Source organism: Macrotis lagotis, chromosome 4 (assembly GCF_037893015.1).
Source record: "Macrotis lagotis isolate mMagLag1 chromosome 4, bilby.v1.9.chrom.fasta, whole genome shotgun sequence".
In the NCBI taxonomy this organism is placed as follows: domain Eukaryota; kingdom Metazoa; phylum Chordata; class Mammalia; order Peramelemorphia; family Peramelidae; genus Macrotis; species Macrotis lagotis.
In genome coordinates, this window is record NC_133661.1 from 255,889,993 (window position 1) to 255,916,429 (window position 26,437).

Genomic DNA, 26,437 nt, shown 5'->3' on the forward strand with positions numbered 1-26,437 from the left:
CCTCATCTATAAAATGACCTGGAGAAGGAAATGGCAAACGCTCCTGTGCTTTTGCCAAGAAAACCCCAAATGGGGGTCACAAAGAGCCAGACACAACTGGCTAAACAATTACAACTGAACAAAGTCTTATCATACCCTTTCCTCTCTCATTGAGAGGCAGATTGGTAATGCAGAGGATTCAGTCCCAGACCTGGAGTTAAAAAGAACTAAATTCAAATCTGGACTCAGATTCTTTCCAATTGTGTGAGCTTGAGCCAATCATTTCACCTCTGTCTTCCTCAGTAACTGTAAAATGGAAAGAAAAAAATGGAAAAGAGTTGTTATGAGGCTCCCATGATAAAAATGTGCTTAGTACAAAGCTGGGACTAAGCAAACGTTTAAGAATGTTAAGTTTTCTTCATCTGGTGCATAGGCCTTGGAGTGGTATTTATAGATGGGTTAAAAGATATTAATAAATAAAACAAAGATGCACTTTGTATAAGTGTCTCCAAAAACACTAAAGAGGCTAAACTAGTTGGGAAATTTTAAGATGTAAATAATTTTATCTCTTTTAGTTTGGTTATACAGGATGAAGATGACAAGAAGGAAAAGTTATAACATCAAATTTTCCTGTTTAAATTAGGACTAGGGAAAAATAAGCCTTTCCCTGTCGGTTTTCCTATGGTAGTCCATTTTCAACACAGCCTTCCTTTCAGTCTTTGTGGCCAGGAGGATATTATGCCTCAGGTCCTGGAAAGAAATGATTGCACTAGACATAAAGGTCCCCACTTTCCTGTGGCAGTGGTGTTATTACATATCATTGCATAATGTTGGACATTAGATTGACAATTTCAGGGATCCAGAATAGTCAAGGAGGAAAAAAGATTACTTTTGGAAATAGTTTAGAACTTTCTTTATGTTGATATGACATAAGATTTCTTGTTTAAAGGGTCCAAAGCAAGAAGAGGGGCAGCTATGTAGTACAGTAGATAAGAGTGCAAGGTCTGAAGTTAGGAATACTTATCTTCTTGAGTTAAAATCAGGCTTCAGACAGTTTTTGCTTTCTGACCCTGAGAGGAGTCACTTCATCCTGTTTTCCTCAGTAACCTCATATGTAAAATGAGCTGGAGAAGGAAATGGCAAGCTACTCCAGTATCTTTGCCAAGAAAACCCTAATGGATTCAAACACAATTGAAACATCTGAATAACAAGATCAACAGATACAAATCAGGTGTGCAAATCATTGTTCTGAGGGAGATACAAGGTTTATTTGGGCTTAAATCAGAGGAGTAGGAAGGGATAAGAGAAGAGTAAGAAGTGTAATGAGGAAAATAAAAAAAAATAAGTACTTAGAGCTAAGAAAGCGAATAGGATGAATTCATCCATAAAACAGAAACAGCAGATTAAAATTTTGAATTCAACAATATGTGGCTTTTAAGAAATTCCATAAAAATGAGAGATGAACACACAAAAAAATAAAGTTCAGGAGTAGAATTTGTCATGTAAAAAAGCAGGGTAGTAAGTATGATTCTTAGACAAAGTTAAAGCTAAAATAAATTTAATCAAAAGAGAAAAATAGGGAAACCATTCTATGTTAGCCATATTAATTAGTATTGTTTTAAACTATTTAAAACAACTAGACAGTATAAAGTTGAAATTATTATTATAGAATAGGAAATTAGGAGTTGCTGAATTTAAAAAATTATGGAATGACTTGAGTTTATGAAGGAAAATGCTATTACTTCAGACAAACAGGACAAATAGAAATAAGCATAGTATGGTCTTACAAATATGTGTATAAATATATGTATATATGATTATAGATATAGGTGTATGCATGTGCATATTATGAACATTTATGTATGTTGTATATTATGTATATATACATGTGTATCTATAGGTATGTCTGTATATGTGTGTGTGTGTGTGTGTGTACATGAGTGTGTTTATATGTGAGTGTGAGTGTCCATGCCTAATTGGAACTCTCTTGGAGTCAAGGAAAGAATAGGGAAAATAAAGTAATAGTGCACAGCATAGAACAAAATAAAACCTACAAAGAAGCAAATAAAAGATGGATACTTTTGAATACAAATATTTATTAGAGTGGTTTTCTTGAAATGGAAATTCATTGCTTTATGCTGAATCTTCTCTTATATTCTGCTGTGTACATGACAGTTCTTTTGTTTTCTTTTCTCATTTTGTATTTGTTTAAAATAAATTTAAAAACTAAAAACAAAAGCAGTTGAACTCTGCCCTCATTGAGCTTATAGTCTAGAGCTTTTGACCTCATATAAGCAAAACTTTGCTATATGTCTGTTTGCTTTTGCTTTGAGTGAGTAAAACTTAACCAGACAGTGGTTTACTTTGAAAGGCAGCCATTCAAGCTAGGTGGGAACTGAAATGTTAAATGTAAGGGCAGAAAAGTTTGGGACAGAACCAGGTGGCAGCACCAAAAAATGGTTAAGAGCTGCCTCTTTCATTTGACATTCTAAGTACTACCATGTGCTGTTCAATCTGTGATGTTTGATTACCCTGGTGGGCAGACAGACAGCCAGATTGAAGGGCCATTTCAGCTAAAGTGATGGGAATGGATTTGCTTTTTTCCCTTGATCAAAGACACTGCAATAACTTTTTGAAATGAGGCTGTCTTTTCTCGTGTTGCTTCAATTATGTTGATGGCTGTTGAGTCCTTTGAGATTTGCCTCACCTTCCACCCACAATTTATTCCATAAACTTCTTTGTGTGTGTATGTGTGTGTGTGTGTGTGTGTGTGTGTGTGTGTCTGTATGTCTACTCCTTTTTTACTTTTTTAAAAAGTAAAACGCACAGGCAGCAATTTTCTCTAGAACTATAAGAATTAAGATCGATAGCAGTTCTGGAGTTTATGGGAGAGTGGATATTAATGTTTTATCCTAGTTTCTCCCTCCCAACAGAGGAAGTATATGACATTTATAGTGAAATTGTTGCTGAGTTTGAATCTGTAGCTAGTTCTGAGATAAGATACTTTAAGATGCTTAGTTTTAATGGTTAAATCACAGTTATGGAATTTTCTATATATTAGAATTATACTGATGTTTTTGAGGGAATGAAAGGAACCCTAGATGGATATGATTTATCTAGCATTGCTTAGGACTTTTGACTGTGATTTGGCTTTATTTGGATTCCTGCAGAATCTAAGACCACATGTACCCCTTCTCCCTTGCCTGTACCTAAGGAGAGAATTATTTATGTGCCCCCTCATGTCTCTTGTGAATTTTCCCATTTTTGTGTCTGAAGACTTGCACTTTATGATTCTTCCTAATGTCAGAGGAGTATGGTCTGAGAGGCTTGTTTGTGTAGATTGTATACTCTATTACTGTTATTTTTTTAGTGTGTTCAATATATCATGCTAGAAACTGAAACACTTACAGTACTTGAATTTTTCTTGAGTCAATTATGTTTTATACAATTTTTAAACATCTCATTTCCCCCCTTTACTAGTTAAGTTTCTGGTAGGTAGACACCTTGCCTTACTCATTTACTTAAAACATGGAGTAGACATTTTAAATGTGGAATGAATCATTCAACCAAGTGCTTTGATTGTTCCTTTGCATTGTTCACATATCATTTTGCCTATAAATATACATGGTAGATGGTATTTTCACAATTATAGAATCATCAATTTAGAACATGAGGGCACAAAGTCATTTCATTTTATAATAATGAAGAAAGTAAGACCCCAGAAGGTTAAATGACCTGCCCAAGGTCATACATGGAATAAGTAGCCAAACTCTTTGTATAAGTACCTTAGAATCTCAGCTATCAATGGAAGAAGATTTATACTGATTCCAAGGAATGAAAGTATCTTGGGAAAATTTGTATATTACAAATTGTGATATTAAAGTGGCCATAATTTCGATGTAATTTTTGATACTATTCCTCTGTCCTTCCATAATATCAAGTGGTTGACAAATTGTTGTATATATTCAAATGCAAAACACTATGTTAGGTGTCATGGGAAATAAAAGTAATCAAGGAGTTTGGTAATCTAATTGTGGAGATGACATGTACACATGAAAAAAAAACTGATGTAAGAGAATATAAGTGAATTATCTTTTTTTTAATCTTGGGTGGAGACCTCCATTCTTGTCTTTTTTATTTTTTTATTTTGAATTTTTTACAATTTTCCCCCTATTCTTGCTTCCCTCCCTCCCCCACACCCCTTACCCCCTTGCCACAGAAGGCAGTCTACTAGTCTTTACATGGTTTCCATAGTATACATTGATCTAAGTTGAATGTGATGAGATAGAAATCATATCCCTAAAGAAGAAAAATAATGTATGGTGCCTGATTGTTGTACTAATGGAATGAGCAAGTCCATGCAAGTTGGTCATCACCCCCTTCTTGCTGCCACAATGCTTCCTCTGGTTCCACTCATCCCGCTCAGCATCAGTTCATGCAAATCCTTCTGGGATTTCCTGAATTCCCATCCCTCCTGGCTTCCAACAGAACAACAGTATTCTATCCCACACATATACCACATTTCATTAAACCATTTCCCAATTGAAGGGCACTTACTTAATTTCCAATTTTTGCCACCACAAACAGAGCTGCCATGAATATTTTTGTCAGGTGATTTTTTATACATTACTAAAATAGTCTTGTTTAAGAGTAAACATAATACCTCCTCCCCCAAAAAAGTGTTTCAGTCTGTGTTCTGATACCATCAGCTCTGTCTCAGGTGGATCATATCCTTTATGATAAGTCCATCATAAAAGTTACTTCCGACTGGACCAGATGACTCTGGAGGAGAAAGTGAGGCTGGTGACTTAGCTCAGCACCCTCTCATATGAATACAATTCATGTGCTTGTCGTGACATCACCTCCCTGATATCATGAGCTTCTTTGACAATGAAGGACAGGGGACGAAGCCAAGATGGTGACAAGAATGAATTGTGCCTTAGGCACTCTCTCATAAAACATATAAACTAAGGACTCTAACTAAATTTTCAAGAGAAAGAACCCACAGAGGAACCCAATGAGGCAGTTCTCCTACTCAAGGTAACCTGGAAAAGAGCAGAAAGGCTCTGCTCCCCAGGGTTGGAGGGAATGCCTGCCAGAGCAAAAGAACTTCAGCCTCCAGGAGTCCCAGGATGCTGGAAGCTCACAGCAGCGGGGGGGAGTTTCCTGAGCTATGCCCTGGGGAGCACTGGTCACAAATTGGGGGAACAGAGGGGGTGGGGTGGTGGACCTCTGCCACAGCGAGCACCTGAAGCCCAGCCCTCAGGGCACACAGCGAAGATCATGGCCACTGCATTCCAGATCCAGGAAACATAAGCAGGCAGAGCCAGTAAGCAGGAGCCCCCAGGTCATGAATCCATTGAGCTGAGGGAGGGGGGTGAAGAGAGACAGCCTAGCTCTGTCCTCTGCCCCTGGAACAGGACTCTGGGGCTCTGACAACATTCAGATCCTGATCACAGTCTAGCCCCCCCCCCCCATAGAACAGCATGGGCCCCCTCCACCTCAGCCCCATGGCAGAGGGGGGGCACATATGGCCATTCACAGACCAGGAGGGAGGACAGAGCCTCACACACTGAGACCCTTGTGGGAGTGTCCCAAAAGCTCAGGAAGCACCCCAAAAACAGGCTCAGGCTGGGAAAATGAGCAAGCAGAGAAACAAGAGGAACACCATTGAAAAATATTTTGCATATGAGCCCAAGAAGGATCAAAATACTCAGTCTGAAGATGAGGAAGCACAAGCTCCTGCATCTAAAGACTCCAAGAAAAATAAAAATTGGGTTCAGGCTATGACAGAGCTCAAAAAAAAGACTTTGAAAATCAAATGAGGGAGTTAGAAGAAAAACTAGGAAAAGAAAGGAGAGAGATGCAGGAAAAACATGAAAATGAAGTGAGCAGCTTCCAACATTCCAAAAGAATGTTGAAGAAAATAGCATGCTAAAAACCAGCTTAGATCAAATAGATAAAACAGTTCAAAAAGTTATTGAGGAGAAGAATGCTTTAAAAAGCAAAACTGGCCAGATGGAAAAAGAGATAAGAAAACTCTCTGAGGAAAACAAATCCTTCAGACAAAGAATAGAACTCAGGGAGATTGATGAATTTACAAGAAACCAGGACTCAATACTTCAAAACCAAAAAAATGAAAAATTAGAAGAAAATGTGAAACAATCTCATTGAAAAAAACAACTGATATGGAAAACAGACATAGAAAAGATAATTTAAAAATTATTGGAATACCTGAAAGTCATGATCAGGAAAAGAGCCTTGACATCATTTTCAAAGAATTACTACAGGAAAATTGCCCTGATATTCTAGAAGCATAGGGCAAAATAGAAATGGAGAGAATCCATTGATCCCCCACCCTAAGAAAGAGATCCCCAAAAACCAACCCCTAGGAATATTATAGCCAAGTTCCAGAACTCCCAAGTCAACGAGAAAATATTACAAGGAGCCAGAAGGACACAGTTCAAATATTGTGGAGCTGCAGTCAGGTTCACGCATGACTTAGCAGGAACTACATTGGAACCTCATAATGCTTGGAATATAATATACCAGAAGGCAAAAGAGCTTAGAATGTAACCAAGAATCAACTACCCAGCAAGGCTGAGTGTCCTCTTCCAGGGAAAAAGATGGACTTTCAATGAACCAGGGGAATTTCAAATGTTCCTTCTGGAATGGCCAGAGCTGAAGAGAAGGTTTGATCTTCAGATACAGGACTTAGGTGAAGCATAGAGAGTGGAGGAGAAGGGTAAAATATGAGGGACTTGATGATGAACTGCATGTATTTCTGCATAGAAAAATGACACTGATAATACTCATATGAACCTTCTTAGTTAATAGAGCAGGTAGAGGGAGCTTTTATAGTTGAAGCACAGGAGAAAGCTGAATTTGAAGATAAAATATGGTGTAAAAATGTAGTCAATAGAAAAAAGAGAAATGTAATGGGAGGAAGAAAAAGGAGAGGGGGAATAGGCCAAGATATTTCATATAATAAGATTTTTCTTTATTCCATTGAGCTATTGCAATGATATGGAAGGGAGGAAGGCAAGGGAGAATGAGGGAATCTTCGCTCTCATCAGAGGTGGTTAGGAGAGGAAACAGCATGTAAACTCAATGGGGTGTAGGCATCTGGAGTAAGAAGGCGGGGCAGGGTGAAGGGGGGTGATGTGAGTGATGGGATGGACCATGTGGGAAGAGTGGTCAGATATAACACATTTTCTTTTTTACTTATTGCAAGGGGCTGGGATTGGAAGGCCTGTCTGGGGCCATAGGGCCAGGTAGATGATGGGCCTAAGGGGTGGTATGGGGGCTCAGGGCTTCTTGGCCCCAGGACCAGGGATCTGTCTGCTGTGCCACTCAGCAACCCTACAGCAGAGTCAGAGTGAAAGGAGAGAGAAAATATAGTACATGGTAGTGGAGAAATACGAAAGGAGGGAGTTGTGATCAGCAATGGCAACAGTGGAAAAATATGGAAGTAACTTTTTGTGATGGACTTATCCTAAAGAATGTGATCCACCCACAACAGAGTTGTTGGTGTTAGAACAAAGACTCAAGCACATTTTTATTATTATTATTTTTAAGGGGGTGCAGGGCAAATGGGGCTGGGTGGCCTGCCTGGGGCCGCATAGCAGGGTGATCGTTAGGCGTCTGAAGCCAGATTTGGACCCGGGTGTTCCTGGCTCAAGGGCCAGTGCTCTGTCTGCCACCCAGCCACCCCTACTATCATTACTATTTTATTTAATTTTGCGTCTTTTTTTCTTCTTTTTTTTTTTTTGTTTTTTTCAGGGTAGTGGGGTTCGGGTGGCTTGCATGTCACACGGCTGGGGGATTGTTGGGTGTATGGGGCCAGATGTGGGCTCGGGTGCTCATGGCTCCAGGGCTGGTGCTCCGTCCATTGCACCACCTGGCCAAAGCTACGATTATTACTATTATTTTTTTTAATTTTAATTTTTTTCTCTCCCCTTTACTTTATCGCTCAAGTGAGTCTATATTTATGGGGGGAGGGGGTATTTCATTTACTCTTAAACAAGAATATTTTATTAATGTATAAAAACATTATTTGTACAAAATGAGAATAAATATTAAATAAAAAAAGTTACTTCCATATTTTTGCACTGTTTGTAATTCCCTTCATCCATTCCTCCCCACTACCATTTATTATATTTTCTCTCTCCTTCCACTCTGCTTCTAAAATGTGCTGTAGGGTGACTGAATAGCTCAACAGACTAATCACAGGCCCTAGAGCTGAGAGGCATCAAGCCCACAAAACACCCCTGAGACCCAGCACCCACCCGGCCCCGTGGTCCTGGACAGGCCACCCAATCCCAGCCCCTTGCAAGAAGTAAAAAAAAAAAATGTGTTATGTCTGACTGTTCTTTTCTTTGATCTACCCTCTCCTCTATCACCCACATCCCCCTTTCCCCTTTTTCCTTCTCTCCTTTTTACTCTAGATGTCTATAACCCATTGAGTGTGTATACTGTTTCCTCTCTGAGCCATTTCTGATGGTAGTAAAAGTTCCCTCATTTCCCCTGGCCTCCCTCCCTCCCATATAATTGCAAAAGCTCATCATAAAAATATAAAAAATAAATAAATAAAATAATGAATAAGAACTTTTTAAAATTTATATGAAATATCCTAGCCTATTCCACCTCTCCTTTCTCTTACTCCCAGTGCATTTCCCTTTTAGCCATTAACTCCATTTTTACAATATATCTTCAGATTCAACTCTCTCTTCTGCTACATCTATAAATGTTCCTTCTACCTGCTCTATTAAATGAGTTTCTTTTTTATTAAATATTTTATTTGAATTTTTGAGTTTTACAATCCCCCCAATATTCCTTCCCTCCCCCACCCACCCCCACAGAAAGCAATCTGTCAGTCTTTACTTTTTTTCATGTTGTACATTAATCCAAATTGAGTGTGATGAGAGAGAAATCATATCCTTAATGAAGAAACATAAAGTATAAGATATAACAAGATCAGACAATAAGATATCTGGGTTTTTTCCTAAATTAAAGGGAAAAGTCTTTGAACTTTGTTCAAACTCCATGGCTCTTTATCTGGATACAGACGGTATTCTCCATTTCAGACAGCCCAAAATTATCCCTGATTGTTGCACTGTTGGAATGAGCGAGTCTATCAAGTTTGAACATCACCCCCATGTTGCTGTTGGGGTGTACAGTGTTTTTCTGGTTCTGCTCATATTACTCAGCATAGTTCATGCAAATCCCTCCAGGCTTCCCTGAATTCCCATCCCTCCTGGTTTCTAATAGAACAGTAGTGTTCCATGACATACATATACCACAGTTTGCTAAGCCATTCCCCAATTGAAGGACATTTACTTGATTTTCAGTTCTTTGCCACCATAAACAGGGCTGCTATGAATATTTTTGCACAAGTGATGTTTTTAACCTTTTTCATATTTTCTTAAGAGTATAGACCCAGTAGTGGTATTGCTGGGTCAAAGGGTATGCTCATTTTTGTTGCCCTTTGGGTGTAGTTAAATGAGAAGTTTCATATGAGTATTATCAGTATCATTTTTCTATGCAGGAATGCATGCACTTCATCATCATTAACTCCCTTATATTTTACCCTTCTCCTCTGTTCTCTATGCTTCACCTGGGTCCTGTATTTGAAGGTCAAATTTTCTGTTCAGCTCTGGTCGTTTCAACAAGAACATTTGAAATTCCCCTGGTTCATTGAAAGTCCAACTTTTCCCCTGGAAGAGGGTGTTCAGTTTTGTTGGGTAGTTGATTCTCAGTTGCATTACAAGCTCTTTTGCCTTCCAGAATATTATATTCCAAGTCCTACGAGCTCTTAATGTAGTTGCTGCTAAGCCCTGTGGGATTCTGACTGCAGCTCCATGATATTTGAATTGTGACCTTCTGGTTGCTTGTAGTATTTTCTCTTTGACTTGGGAGTTTGTGAACTTGGCTATAATATTCCTGGGGATTGGGGTTTTTTTTTTTTGGATCTCTTTCTGGGGGAAATAGGTGGATTCTCTCAATTTCTATTTTTCCCTCTGCTTCTAGGATATCAGCAATTTTCCTATAGGATTTCTTTAAAAATGAGGTCAAGGATCTTTTACTGATCATGACTTTCAGGGTATCCCAATAATTTTTAAATTATCTTTCCTGATTCTGTTTTCCAGATCAGTTGTTTTTTCAATGAGATGTTTCGCATTTTCTTCTAATTTTTCATTCTTTTGGTGAAGTATTATGTCTTGACTTCTCGTGAAGTCATCAATTTCCTTTAGCTCCATTCTATATCTGAAGAATGTGTTTTCCTCAGAGAGATTTCTTATCTCCCTTTCCATCTGTCCAGTTCTGCTTTTTAAAGCACTCTCTCCTCAGTAACTTTTTGAACTGTTTTATCCATTTGGCCTATGCTGGTTTTTAACATGTTATTTTCTTCAGCATTTTTTTTTATTTCCTTGACTAAATTGCTGACTTCTTTTTCATGTTTTTCCTGCATCTCCCTCATTTCTTTTCCCAATTTTTCTTTTAGCCCCCTTACTTGATTTTCAAAATCTTTTTTGAGCTCTGTTACTGCCTAAGACCAACTTCCGTTTTTCATGGAGTCTTTAGATGTAGGAGGACAGGGTCAAGTGACTTGCTTAGGGTCACTTCCTAGGTCGTACTTCCTCATTTTTAGATTGAGTATTTTGATCCTTCTTGGCATCATAGACAATGTTTTTCTCAATGGTATTCCTCTTTTTTCCTCTGTTTACTCATTTTTCCAACCTGTGCCTGGTTTGGGGGTGCTTCCTGAGCTTTTAAGTATTATTGGGACACCCGCTTTGGGTTTTTTTTGGTACCTCCCCCCACTGGGATCTTTATTCCTCCAAGAGAATATGCTCTCTTGTCTGTGCTTTATGTAGATGACCACAACCACTCTCTTTTTCCCTGGAGCTGTAAGGAAAGGCCCTGCTATCTTATTATAGAAGGCCAAACTGCAACCTGGAACTGAATGTAGGCAAACAGCAGAGTCCTGCCCCAGGGAGAGCAGAGAGATTTTTGCTCTGTCTCCCCTGACCCCCTTACCATCTGTGAACTGTGCTCTGGAGGAGCAGCCTGGTTTCCCCCAATTCTTGCTGCAGGTTCTATGGCCAGTGCTCCTCACTCTACACACATGCTGGTGCCGCAGATTTCTCTTACAACCCCTTCAAGCTGTTGGCGGGTGATCCCTGGGCTGGGCAGTATGGACAGGGAGAATCATCAGGACTTGACAACTGATTGAAATACATAAAGAATAAAAAATGAAGGAGAGTATAGGGCCAAGGGCAGCTGGGTGGCACAATGGATATATTGAATGCCTGGCCTAGAATCAAGAAGACTTATCTTTCTGAGTTCAAATCTGGCCTGTCAGCAACTTACTAGCTAAGTGACCCTAAGCAAGTCACTTGACCCTGTCCTCAGTTTTCTCATCTGTCAAATGAGCTGGAGAAGGAAATGGCAAACAACACTGGCATATTTACTGAGAAAGCTATAAACGGGGTCAATGAAGAGTCAGACACAACTGAACAATAATAAATGCTTGCTGATTGAGTCCCAAAGAAATAACAAACCATCTGAGAAACAAGTACTTTCCTGCTTTCTAAGAACAGCTTTAAATAAAAGTTCTCAAAAGAACTCAAGTTGTATAAATTTAAGTACTAAATTCACAGGACTGAGAAGCTTTGTGGGAACTCACATTTTAAAGAAATAGCTAATTCTTGCTTTGTCCTGCCCTTTTCTTGGATGGGGGTAGGTACAATTGTGGGTGGGGTGAGGAACATATGGAAAACTAACTGCAGTTTGGGCATATAGAAGGTTTTATAACTATTATTATCATTAGTACCAAATAATTTTTAGTTCTTTAGTTTGCTTTTACTGTGAATTTCCCACAAAAGAAAATAACTTAAGATTTTATATATATATATATATATACCTCTCTCTGTCTCTATCTCTCTATCTTTGTCTCTCTATATATGTGTATTTATGTATATGTGTGTATATATATATATATGTATACATTTATATATAAGCTCTTTCCCATAGTATCTCCCATCTGCTTTTTTTTATGGATGTTGATAAACAAGATTGATAGCCTTTTTAGGGAGGCTTTCTTAATACTTATTATTTACTAATAGTGTTTAATTCTGAAGTCAAATTTGTGAAATGAAAAAACAGAATGAACCCTAGATTTTTGGTTAGGAAAGACTAGGGATGTGCTGGTGTTTAACAATTGGCTCCTGGGAAGGAGCAAGTCTTAAAATGTATATTCATGTTATGGTGAGTATTAATATTACTAATTTTGCTGATTAATCCTCAGCAATAATCTTGCTTGGGCAAAAATTATTGTATTAATTGACTTACTCTAAGAAATTAAAAATAGAATCAAAACAAGACAAAGCTAATTATAAATGCCCCAAACTTGACTACAATTATGGCAAGTATCATAGAGGCAAAATCTGTTTTTTTTCTGTCTTCATATCCTCAGTGCCTAGTGAGGGATTTTGTTCATTGTTGTCATTTAAAAAGTTTCTAGATTTTGAAAAGTAAGATTTGGTTCACTGCTGATTGTCCTACTTGATGTGGAAAGACCTTACCTAGGGGAAAATTGTGATTAAATTCAATAAACATTTTTAAAGCTTGGTGCTGGGGTGGCTAGGTGGCATAGTGGATAAAGCACCGGCCCTGGAGGCAGGAGTACCTGGGTTCAAATCTAGTTTCAGACACTGAATAATTACCTAGCTGTGTGGACTTGGGCAAGTCATTTAACCCTGTTTGCCTTGCAAAAACCTAAAAAAAAAGCTTGGTGCTACCCTAGAAAATGGGTACAGACAGACAAGGGAGGGGAAGGAAGAAAAAAAAATTATGAGATAATTGTGTTGTATATTTGAAAGGAAGGGCAAGTTATACATAGCAGATTTGAAGTTTCATGTGCAATTAAACCAATGGGGTTAAGGGACTTGTCCACCTAGCTGCCCCTGGAACTTTTTTTTAATTGTGCTTTGTTTTGGAAATGCTTATTTTATTCCATAAATTAAAAATAAAATTTAATAATGACTTTTAAAAAACCAACTAAGTTCTAGTTAGATAATGAAGGTGAATCTGACTACAATTTTTTCTCCCAATCTTAGGTGTATTAGGTTCCCTTGGTCACAAGAGACAATGCAGTCTCTGTGTGTGGTTATGGCTGCTACCCCTATTAGGGGTTTCTTACATAATGTACAATGTTCACTTTTTTAAAAAACACCCAACAATCACACTGTTAAATATGCATGCTGCTTCTTTATGTGGAGGGATGGCAGAAATGGTAAATGCCTTCACTATTGGGCAAGAAGCTGCTTTCTGTAACTGAGCAAAGAAGAAATGCCCAAATTTAACGTTGTTAAGATTTGTGCTATTTTGAGGTTGATATCACTTCATCCTCCTCCTCTTCTGTACTGCCCCCCCCACCTTTCCATGGACAATACTATTTGTGAAAGATGATCTTTTGCACCTAGGGGAATGAATGCTATCAATTTCTTTTAAAACTGCAAGCTGGAAAATATCATCAAATATGAAAATTTCCACACATGAAGGTTGCTTTATATAGCTTTTTTGAAATATAAAAAATATACATTAGACTTGGAGTGGTAGTTCCAACATTATCTGTGTTCCCCTAACATTTTTCCATGGCATTCTGGCTGTATTTTTAAAAATGTTTCATTTCTGCTCTTGATTCCTTTTCCCTCTCCATTGTTCCTATTCCCTTATCTTTCCTCTTAACTCTCCCCCTTCTTGCTAAATGAAAGGTCCCCTTTTTTATGAATGTACAGTTGAACAAGATAAATTTGCAGTATTACAACAAATGTTGCAATGGTCATGTCTTGAAAGTATATCTCATTGAGCAACTATAGTCTCTCACCAAGAGGAGGGAGATATATTTCATTCCTAGTCTTTTGGAGATAGCTTGGTCAAACTTTTTAAGTCTTTTAAAGATATTGTCCTTTACAATGTTGAAGTTATTGTATAGATACTTCTGTTTGTTCCACAATTTTCATTCTATATCTATTCACTTAAGGCTTGCCAGGATTCTCTGAATCTCCCTTTCATCATTTCTTTGATCACAATGATACTTGATTACTTTCATTGTCACTTTATATTGTCACTTTTATTGTATTAGATTGGCCTACCTGAGGGAATACATATTTTATAATATAAACTTTCCTTATGACTTGTTTCATGTATGTGTTCAGATAGTGAATGCCAGATATGAAATTCTATAGGAATTTTAAAAGGAATTTTTTTCTCCTTTTAGTTGTAATATACAGAAAAGATAATGATTTATTTGGGTTTATTTCATATCATGTTTCTTTGATGAAACTATCAATTGTTTCCATTAAATCTTATTTGACTCTCTAGGATTCTACAAGTAAGCTATCACATCACCTGCAAAAAAATGATGATTTTGTTTCTTTGCCTATGTTCATCTTTCTTGATTGCTTTTTCTTGTCTTACTGCTGTATCTAGTAGTTCTAGACCTATATCAAATAATAGTGGCAATGAACAACTTTGCTTTACCCCTGATCTTATGAGAAAAACTTTTTACTATTTCTCTATTACAGATGATATTGTTTATAAGTATTATTTATCATATTAAGGAAAGGTCCTCTAATTTCTATACGTCTTTGTTTTGTTTTGATTTACTTAAAAGGATACTATATTTTGTCTGTACCTCTGGGTAAAATTATGGGGTTTTTGCTTTTTTTATTAATAAAGTCTATCTTATTTATAATTTTTCTAATATTAAACCAACCTTGAATTCAAAAATCCAACCTGGTTATTATTTATAATCTTTTCCAATATGTTGACATTGTCTTTGCCTAATATTTTATTTGATATTTTTAACAATGTTCTTTAGAGATATGATCCTATAATTTTCTTTCTCTTATTTTTCAATAAAGTTCTACATTAGAGTTTATGTTTACAGAGCAGAGGTTTCAAAGTAAGTTCATTACCTAATCTGTCTGTAGTTTAACATCAGATGCTCCCATTCCCATCTTAGTGATAGAAGTATTGGCTTGCCCCAGGTTGTTACTTGTTGACTTATTAAATAAATATATCTATATAATAAATATAAAGTCATATATATAAAATATATGTAAAGTCATAAATATATATATATATATATATATATATATATATATATATATATATATATATATATATATATATAAAACCCTTCAAGTCCCACTGGTGCCTATTTTAAAACAGAAATTCAATATTTAAATAAAAATTACATTGAAATTTGAATTATCAAAAATTTTTTTTAAAGTTTATGGACTTCTGGAAGCTGCTGAAAGCAGTAGCTACAGAAACAGGAAAAATAAGGATTACAGACTTAAGATTTGGAGGCTATCTAGTTTAATTCTCTAATTTAAAAAAAAGACAAAATGATAACCAGAAAGATTAAATTACTTGCCCCAGGTCATATAGGTAATAAGTTGTCAAACAGGGATTTGAACCTCTAAATCCAAATTCATTAAATTTTGGCAAGCCTATAATTTTATACAATCAATATCTGCCTCTCAAGAAGACAAGAGAACTGCAATGTTCATTGATAATGGTATTTGGAAGGATGTACTGAGATTCTTGATGTCTTAACTGATCAGGAAAAAGATGCTCTAGGAAAGGCAAAAAAATAACAATGAAGTTAGAATTCTAAAAGGAAACATTGAAAGGAGATTAAGTAGCTTAGGACAAAAAAAAAAACCATGACCCAAGTAGTAGATTACAAGAAAAATAGCAAACATAAATCAATGATTCATTGAAATAAGGAATAGAAAAACTAAGTCAAAGGACTAAGAAAATAAAACATCTACAATCAAAAACAAATGACCTGTTTTACAAGTCAAACATAGATAATTTAAAAGTCATCAGATTGTTTAAAAAACATAACCCAAGAAAAAAAATTGGTGATATAGTTCAAGAAATCATAAAATTGTTCCTATCTATTAGAACAAGAGAAAACAAGGTAAAGTTAGAGTTTAGAAGAGACTTCCTGAATGATTAGAAGCTAAAAATTAATGAAATATATTTTAATAGGAGCTCCTTTAGAAGCCCACCCTGCAAAAGTTGAAAAAGAAGTAAAAAACCAGTGATATGATATTGTTCTGTTTTGTTGGTTGTAAGACAGAGAAGAAAATAAATGAGGGGAAAGATGTATTACTTATAGAAAGAAAAGAGGAAGATAATGGTAGAATGGACCAGAAAGAAAATCTAACAATACTCTTTAGAGAAATATAATTGAAACATGAAAATTCACATGGAGTTAAAATGATGGATCAGATCTCAATTTAATATACTTCAGACTCCTTTTTTAAAAATGGGTGGCAATTATAATCTTGGAAAGACAATATAGTATTAAAAAAAGACAGTTGAATGAGATTAACAGGAAAACAATATAATGCTTAAAGGCATCATAAACAATGAATAAAATAAATTTTTAATATTTAGACATCAAATAGCAGAGCTTTTAAGTATTTTAAATATAATTAAGTTTCAGGGAGAAATAGATATTAAAACTATAAAAATTAGAGATTTTGATATAACACTTTCAGAATTAAACAAATCAAACAGATATAAAGAAGGAAGTTAAGAACCAGAATAGAATTTTAGAAAAGTCATACATAATAATTGCCTTATGATCACTTCCCAGGAACTTGAAGAATAAATGAGGATAAATATTTCTTTTCTGATTTCAATATTTTTTCCCAATTACATGTAGTTAATTGGTTTTTTGCTGAGTCATTTCCACCTGAGCATGACAAAGCAGACCAGAGATAAAGTGTCAATAAATCATATAGTGGTTTATTAAAATTACATCACTTGTAACCATATAAGTGACTGCATTGATTGTATAGTTTCAGGGTTGCAGTACAGTACAAGTTCTACTGATACACTTCACTTAACACAGGCAAGCACAATTCAGTGTAAAATGCATGTCATGATTAAAACAAATTATTGCTAGTTGCTTTGTTTTCATTGTTTTTCCAGGCCCATAGCCTTGCCTGTAAAAGCTCTCTCTAGAAATTAAATTATTTTTATTAAATTCATTATACATATGATATTAATCAATATAAAAGTCATAACTTGATAATGTCAAGACAAGATTACAAGTTCTAAATTTTCTCTTTCCTTCCCTTATCTCTTTCTAAAATTGTAGGCAATTTGATATTGGTTATATGTATGCTATCATGTAAAACATTTCCATGTTAGTCACAATTGTGAAAGAAGAAACAGATGAAAAAGAAAAACACAATAAAGAATAAAATGGAAAAAGCATGCTTTGATCTGCATTTAGGGTTCATCAATTCTTTATCTGGATATGGATAGCATTTTCCTTCATGAATTCTTTGTACTTGTATTGGATCAATGTGTAACTGAGAAGAGCTGAGTCATTCAAAATTGATTATCACACATTTCTGTTGATACTATATATATATATATATATATATATATATATATATGTATATATATATATATATATATATATATATATTGTTTACCTGATTCTGCTCATTTTACTTTGCATCAGTTTGTACAAGTCTTTTCAGATTTTTCTGAAATCATCATTTCTTTTTGCACAAATGTATCCCATTAGATTCATATACCAGAGCTTGTTCAGTCATTCCCCTGTTGAGGGGCATCTCCTTCATTTCCAATATTTTGCCATCACAAAAAGGGCTGCTATAAATACTTTTGCAAATATAGGTCTTTCCCCCATTTTTATGATTTTTGGATCAGACCTAGAAGTGTATTTATTAAAGAGTTGTTTTCTTCAGTGGATTTTTGTTTCTCCTTTTCCATTTGACCAAGTCTGCTTTTTTAAGTAGCTGTTTTTTCTTTTCAGGTTGTTGACTTTTTTAATAATTCTTGTACATCACTCTAATTTCTGTTCTCAATTTTTCTCCTACCTCTCTTATATGATTTTTAAGCTTTCTCTTTTTTAGTTCTAGGAGTTCTTTCTGGGCTTGAGATCACTTCCTTTTTTTTTTCCTTTGGGATTTGCCTATAGGTATTTTGACATTGTTGTCTTCTAAGTTTGTGTCTTGATCTTCCCTGTTACCACAATAACTTTCCACATTCAAATTCTTTTTTGTTGTTCTTGTTTGCTCATTTTTTGGCCTTTCTCCTTTGTTTTAAATTTAAGCTCTGTTCGCAGGATGGAAGGAACATAGTCTTATTTTTCTTTGCCAAGGATTGCAGGCACTGGCAGCTTACCTGGTGCTGAGCCAGGACTAGGGCTGGTGTTTGGGATGTGCTAAGGCCAGTGGGGTGTTTCTGAGTTGGTGTCTGCCTGTTTCCTTGGGGCTACACTAAAGCACATATTAGTCTGCCTGTTTTCCTAGGGCTACACTGGAGCATGTGTTCTCTCACCCCCATTGGCAGTTGCATGTTTGCTTAGGCACCCATGGGATTGGTGTTCATCAGTTTTCCTGGGGCTACACTTGAAGCTTGAGTCTGCTGGTTCCCCCAGCTATGCTAATGCACTAATACCTTGTTTTAGCATTTGCCTGCTCCACCAGACTGGGGCTCAGAAACTTCTACTGGTTTGCTGAGGGCTTGCTGTTGTGCTGGGACTAGGACATCTTGCTGGGACAACTGTGAGGTCTTTGAAGAAAGAATTCAAATCTAAATGAAAGTAATATCCTGACGGTTATGCTTGAATCAAAGAACAAACCATAGAAAAAAAACATTATTAAAATGACAAAGACACAATACACAATAAAATGACAACAAGACACAAGCCTTCCCTTCTATTGGTGTTTCCTGATGTTCTCTTTTCAGTGTCTCTACTTTCAGTGTCTCCATATTACATTTGCCAAACTAATATCTTCTTTAAAATTCAGGTGACTGCACTTCCATTTTTCCTTTTTCAGATATCTTCAGTTCAAATCTAAATGACAGTAATATCCTGAAGAATATGCTTGAATCAAAGAACAAAGCATAGAAACAAAAACATTTTATTAAAATGACAATAAGACACAATACCAAAACTTTTGTTATATAACCTTAACTCTCAATCCTTTACATTTCTTCTTTATCATATCTCTTTTCCTTTCCTCTTCTATACCCAAATAATATAGGAATTTTAGTTATGGGAATATTTCCATTATATATATATGTTTATATTTCTAAATTTCTGTAGTTGTACTAGGTATTTTGGTACTGTTCATAATTATTTGCATGTTGTTTCCCTTATTAGAAGGTGAGCTTCTTGATGATAGGGATTGTGTTTTTTGCCTTTCTTTATATCCCCCAGAACTTAGCATAGGGCCTGCAGGTCATATTATAGGTATTTAATTATGCTTAATGACTAATTCTTTATTCCAGTTCTCCATAGTTTTACATTTGTTATGTTTTGCAACTTGTACCCAGTATGGTCCTCTCCATTGCCCTTTGAATAATATTTTTCATTAGACTATATAATGTGGAGGATAAGACACTACATTTGGAGTCAGGAAAATCTACTTTCAAGATCCTAAATAAGTCACTTTGTCTCTAAGCCTCCATTGCTTCATTTGTGAAGATGACCTTTGTCATTGATGACCTCCAAAGTTCCTTCTGGATTTAGAGTCAGACCCTATGAATTTTTCTGGACATTTGAATCTTTAAGACATGCACATATACATAACCAGTATTGGATTATTGCTATTAAAAATGGAAGAAGAGAAAGAGAATGAATGTATTTCCTTTAGGAAATTGAAAAATTCCTAAATGGAGTTAACTTCTCCCAGTATCAAAGTTTCATTTTTAATAGCAATAATTCTCTGAATTGCATATCATCTGAGTGATACTCCTGAGACTATTAGCTAATAACCAAAATAAAGGACAAGTCTTTACCATCTATACAGGAAAATATAAGTGAATGACATGAAATTTCATAAATTAAAAGTTTTATAAAATAAAAAAGCTAGGTAAGATTTTTGCTAGTTTAAACTGGTCCCTGCCCCCAATCAGAGATAGCTCTATTGCATATCAGTATGCAGACAATTTGCTAAGAAAGAACATGACATAGAATATAGAGTGCTTGATGTTGTGCTAGGAAGACTTCCATCCCAATGTAATCTCAGATATTAGAGGTGTGAACCATTACTGAACAAGTCACAGAACTGCTTCAGACACATTTTCTTCATTTCTCAAATAAAGATAATAATGCCAATAGTTGCTACTTTAAAGATTCTTGTGAGGTTCCAATGAAGTATGTAAACTTTCTGTTCTCATTAATTATATAAATGCTAGTCGTTATTTTTTATATCTTTTAGACAAAAACATCTTTCCACCAGTTTGCTAAACAAAACAAAGCCCCACCAAAAAGCCCTGGAAAATAAATCATACATCCTCAAGCATATACTCTATTTCACAGAAACAATAACAAATTTTAAAAGCCCCTTTAAAAAAAGCATTTATAGTTGTTTTATAAATTAGATCCTCTACATATTTAAAGACAGTACTGATAGAAAAAGAAATTCACTTTGAACTTGGTCTGATTCAGGAACACTTCAGTTTTATTTTTTGTCTAAGGCATTCTGCTATGGAGTGACTGTACTAATGCTATAAGAAAGTGTGAATTTATGTTTGCTTGCTCACAAACTCTCTCTCTCTCTCTCTCTCCTCCTCCTCCTCTTCCTCCTCCTCCTCCTCCTCCTCCTCCTCCTATTGCCCTCCATCCCTCCTTTCTTCCTCCCTCCCTTCTTCCTTCTCTCCCCTTCTTATTTCTATTTCATTGGACTGGGAATTAGTCTCTCCTTAGCTTTAAGCTGTGCTGTAGTCATCCAGTCTAAGGAATAGGTGCTGTCTTTAGCAGCAGCATCCAAGGATCATGTTGAGTTTGAGCCTGGAAGCTTCCAGACTCCTCCCATTCTTGGGAGGAGATCCTGGCATATATCTGCCTATGTTTTATACAATAGACTTATAGAGAGAGTCAGAAACTCTTTAAAGAGATTTTCAAGGGTATCTAGTCTAATTGACTAGTTTACATAACTCCTATTAAAAGTTAAGAAACTGTATTGTACACATAATTGTGAGATAACTACTGCAGGTATCATTCACCCTGTCTTTGTATGTATGGGAAAAATTGAATTTTAACTGACTTGACTATGTTCATACAGCTAGTAAGATGAAATTCAAATCTAAGCTTTGCTGACTACAAATCCAGCACTCTAACATGAATATGTAAGCTTTTCACTCTACAGAGTTCGGTAGACCATATGTCAGATCATGTTCCCTGAACCATAACTCAATAAAAACAAAAGTCTGATATTTACATTGTTGAGCACTAATTTAGATGCCCCATTTTGTCCCTCAACACCAATATTTACTTTGGCTATTCACTGTGTGTATGGGTGGAGGCAAATTCTTCCATAAGTAGTAAGAATCTGAGATGAACCTTCAGACATAGCTTGACATTTATTCTTATATCCCATTTTTTCACATCTATTCTCCAAATTCAACATTAAATCTCTTTGGATAAGAAACTCGAACTACCCCCAAGGTGCTAGGCTTGGTTGGCACTGCCTCCTTGGTAGAAGACTGCCTCATGGAGCAATAGGAGTCCAAGAGCTTCAGATGGAGTTGGAATGGTTGGCAATGGTCTTCCAGACATCTTTTTATAAAGATAATTAGTGGCAGAGGAAGGGAAATTTAACAGCCAGATCTCATTAACATCTTTGTTATTAGAGAAGGATGATATCTGGGTGAGTTTATTCCCATGGTGCTGAAAAAATTTAGAGGGATGCCCTCCAAGTTTTCAGCTGTACTTCCCACCCAAGAAGTACGACTGGAGACACCTAGGGATTTAGAGAACTTTGGGTGTTTGCCACTCTTGATCTAAGAGGTGTTTCTTTACCCAGCTGAGAGTGAACAGAACTAGTCAATCAATGTCCAGTATACAAGGGACTGTGATTCATCTGGGCATATTGAACTCCCATCTGAAGCTTTTGTTCAGTGTAAGGATCTGTATCACTGTTGGCTCAAGGTACCATTGAAACAGCTCTGAGAATAGATGATCATTTAGCTGCATCAATGGGAGGGGCAATGAAGAGGGGGTAGCAGGGGAATGCATTCATTTCTGCAGAGAAATGCCATCTTCTTGACTTGTAGAAATTTCCTCTCATCATCCTGAACAGGGTTATTAAGGGGTAAAATGATGTTCTTTCTCACGTAGAATACTAGGGAAAAATAAAGTTCACTGAGGTAATCAAAGCCTTTACAAGAGTTGGATATGGGTGACACAGACGATAGCAATCTGGACTTGAGATGATCTGAGTTGAAATCTTTCTAAACTTAATAGCAATGTGACCTATGGGCAATTCCCTTAACCTGGGTCTGCCTTGGTTTCTTCATCTTTAAAATAGGGAAAATAATAGTTTCTACCTCCCAGGTTTATTGTGAAGATAAAATGAGATATTTGAAAAGTGTTTTGCTTTAAAGTTTAAAGTGCCATATAAATGTCAGTTATTATTGTTATCAGTTCTCTAATATGATCCACATGTTCCAGTAGTCCCATAATCTTCTATCACTTTATTATGCATGGTCATCTTGCTAATTTCATAGAATGCCTTCTGGCTTGTGTCTATTATGGAGGAATCCTTGACATGATCTGGTGATTATTGTCTCTGTGATCTTTGGCAAGCTATTTAACTTAATAAATAAGATTACAAATAAACTAGATGAAGCTGGAATATAAAGATAGGTACTGAAGAAAAAATGGCTTTTGATTCAAAAGAACAGGGTTTGAATCCAATCTCTGAAGCTTACCACCTATATGATTTAGGTAAATTGCTTTATCTTCCTCTTGGACTTCAATTTGTGTATCTGTAAAAATGAAGGGGTTGGAATTGATTTCTTCTGAGGTCCCTTCCAGCTCTATGCCTCTAATCCTATGATTTATATTTATTTATTTGTTTGTTTGTTTGTTTGTTTATTTATTTATTTAGCTTATTTTTACCTCAGGAGGGTGATCCATGAATGCCATCTCCCCAAAAGCAAAGACCATTTGTTACCATCCACAATATTCCAAGTCCTTCTCAAACATTCTTGCTAATTAACTTGATCTAACAGTAACTCCCATTTCCCTGTATTCCTGCAACATTAAATTCCTCATTTGGTATGATATTAATATTCCATGCAGTTGCCTTAAGCATTATTTTAGGTAAATTATCCTGGAAAGTAGATATTTCTACTATTTTTTAAGAATCCCCTCATTCCAAGGATGCAATGTGGCATACTGTTATAGACTTTTTTTTAATTTAAGGCAATGGGGTTAAGAGTGATTTGCCCAAGATCACACAGCTAGGCAATTATTAAGTGTCTGAGACCAGATCTAAACTCAAATCCTCCTGAATCCAGGGCTGGTGCACCACCTAGCTGCCCCATAATAGGCTTTTAAATAAATGGTTTTGAATAACTGACCTCATCATGTGAATGCAGTTTGAAGTCAGGTGTAGGAATGGAGGGAATTAGTAGCAAGTATCAGATATACCATTTACCTTCACAAGTCAGCTTGACCCACCCCTAATGACCTTTGCTCATTTCCTTAAACAGGTACAGTGTCATACATATACTGGATACTGCTGGTGTGTCACTACTGATGGAAAGCCCATCAGTGGATCTTCTGTGCAGAACAAAACTCCTGTATGTTCAGGTACTATAGGGTGGAGGTATGGGAGGAATCAGAGGGTTGGAAAGAGAAACCCCACTAGGTCTGTTGAAAACTGAATGGGGATGATGAGAATTGAAATGTTTGAAAATGTTGGTGGGGATTGTGTGCTCTTTACTGGTCCTAAGAGAGGAAGATTCGACTTAAAGAGATCATTCTTCAGCCTATGTAGAATGAATAGATGACCAGAATCTATGGTCTCTGGTTCTAGTCTAGTCCCTTGTTTCTTATCTTGTAAATGCCACATTATTCAGTGTAGATGAATATATGGGATTATCAAACATAATACCCTTTGGTTAATGCATGAAAGAAGTACCTATTTCTATTATTGTTTCCAATTTTGTGAACAAAATTCTGATTGGGCTAGTTTTAGATAGTTGGGATGGAATACAGAGGAAATGACAAAGTCAGTAAGTTTCAATTCTACTAAAATTAAAGATTAGAGGCCTCTTGAGATTAATATAATGGTTTTTTGACACCCATTTTCTTAATATTTCTTCTATCATGCCCAGGGCAAATGAACAAAAACAATTTAATGTTGTCCTGGATGGATTTTTTTTTAACGGGGTTTAATGAATTCCAATACTACTATTGAAGTAATTTTTTTCTCTCAACTCTTCGAATGGTTTACCTACTTCATAACCCCTATAGATAAAAGTGGAAGGGGAAAATGAGTAGAAAGTGATATGAGCATTAGCAATAGCATAGCATAATAAGGCAAATAGGAAAGTTTGCTTTTGTGCTCTTTAATAGAAGTTGGAAACTTCTACTTAGAGAGAAGGAAAAAATAGAGCCTTTTTGCCTTTAGATTACAAATTATCTGGACAGTTTTTTTTAAAAAAAAACCAAAACATACCTAAACTATGTGAATTCTCCTTTAAATATAGTATATGGAAGAGAGCAATATTATAGAATTCATAGTTCCATATCATTATACTGCCTTTTTAAAATAACAATTAGTAGTTTATCTAAGGTGGAGGTGAGGAAGCTTTTTTCTACCAAAATTTAAACATAAAAATTAGCCTATTTGATTTGATCATTTAATTAATTTACCCCTAAAAAGTTCCTCAGCTTATTGAATTTTGAGACCCACCTACACTTGCCTTAGTAGCACCAGACCAAATAATTTGGAGGGGACTTTCTATGACCTGCGAGCCAGACATTCCTCATCCCTAATCTAAGGAAATATCTTTCCTTGAACAGCATTTTGAAGATGAGTTAACAATAGTATCTTCCTTTCTCCCTATCAGTCTGTCCTTTTATGGGTATGATTTCCTTAGAGCTTACAGATGCCTCAATGATAGAACAGGTTTATGTGAGACACCTAGATATGTACAGCAGCATGTTTAGTCAAGTATGCTTGACATCCATTCCCTAAAGGACAAGGCCACTCAGTGGAAAATTGTTTCCATGCCTTGGACCATTTTTTTGCCCATTCAGTATGATTGGACCAACTATTTTCCAGTTAATGTAATTGGAAAATCACTGTTTTCCTGCTCTAACCAATAAGATGTCAGTTATTGCAGCTGGGATAAGATAGGTGTTTTCTTTTCAGTTAGTTTTGCTGAAGGAATAACCTCATTCAGACTGGGATGCTATTTGGCACACAGTAGGGGTAATTAAGGGAGAGAGTGACACTAAATAGGAATAGTACTATGGAAGTGATTCTTTGAATTAGGTAAATGAGAGCACCTTGGAGTACTTCAACAGCACTTGTATATTGAAAACATTGATGCAAAGCAAAACTCTCACATGTGACTGTGTAGTAAAATTATCTGTGATTATCCTAGATGTGTATAAAGAACATGTTTACCTACCTTGTATTGTGCAAAGATTTTAAAAGAAGTCAACCCAGAATATATCCTGTGTTTATTTTTTTTCCCAACAAAGGTTCAGTCACAGATAAACCCTCAGGCCATGGTAACTCAGGAAGGAAAGGTGAGTGAAGTTTTGTGATTTATTCAGTGTTTATCTCTACTGAGAGGTATCATGTTTAATGGTAATATGGTTAGGGAAATGGTTCTCAAAATGGTAGTCTGGGAACCCTTGGGTATACTTGAGACACATTCAAGAGGTCTATTAGGTCAAAACTATTTCAATAATATACTAAAATGTTTCAATTTTAATAAAGTAAATATTATATAGATATAACCCACATGGTCAAAAAGAGCAGTTGTGTGGCACAGTGAATGGAGTGTAAAGCCTCAAGTCAGGAAGACTCATCTTCATGAGTTCAAATCTGTTCTCAAACACATACTAGCTATGTGGCCCAGTTTCTTCATCCATAAAATGAGCTGGAGAAGAAAATGGCAAACCACTCCAATATCTTTGTAAAGAAAATCCCAAATGGGGTCATGAAGATTCAGACACAAGTGAAAGGACTGAACAACAGGAATAATAGTATGAAGAAAAGTTCTTTGGGGTAGTCCTCAATAATTTTTAAAAACGTAAAGGGCTCCTGAGACAAAAAAGTTTGAGAACCACTGGGGGAATGAAAGGAGTGCTGTGTTTAAAGTTAGGTAAACCTAGGATAAAGTCTTGCCTCTGACATTTAACCAGCTATGTGATCAATGACAGGTTGTCTAACCTTGGTATAACTTCAGCAACTCTGTAGGCTCATTAAGTCATTCACAGCTTGTCATCTACTTTGGTGGAAGGAATTTTTTACATGATAAAAATGTGAGTCCTGCTTCCTAAACAGTCAATTTTTAGACAAGCTGGAAAGAGTTTCTGGTAAAAACTAGAGCTATGCCCTGGAGAGTCCTTGCC

The 26,437-nt window shown here is 36.0% G+C and overlaps 1 protein-coding gene across 3 annotated transcripts in view; it reads left to right on the plus strand.

The window, feature by feature from the left end:
- Positions 1-26,437, plus strand: part of SMOC1 (SPARC related modular calcium binding 1) — a 208,813-nt gene that overhangs the window by 107,013 nt on the left and 75,363 nt on the right. For all 3 annotated transcript variants that reach the window (XM_074235833.1, XM_074235834.1, XM_074235835.1), the window contains exons 4-5: positions 23,554-23,653; positions 25,559-25,606. In XM_074235833.1, coding sequence (XP_074091934.1) covers positions 23,554-23,653; positions 25,559-25,606 — 148 coding nt within the window. The remainder of the gene's footprint in view (positions 1-23,553; positions 23,654-25,558; positions 25,607-26,437) is intronic.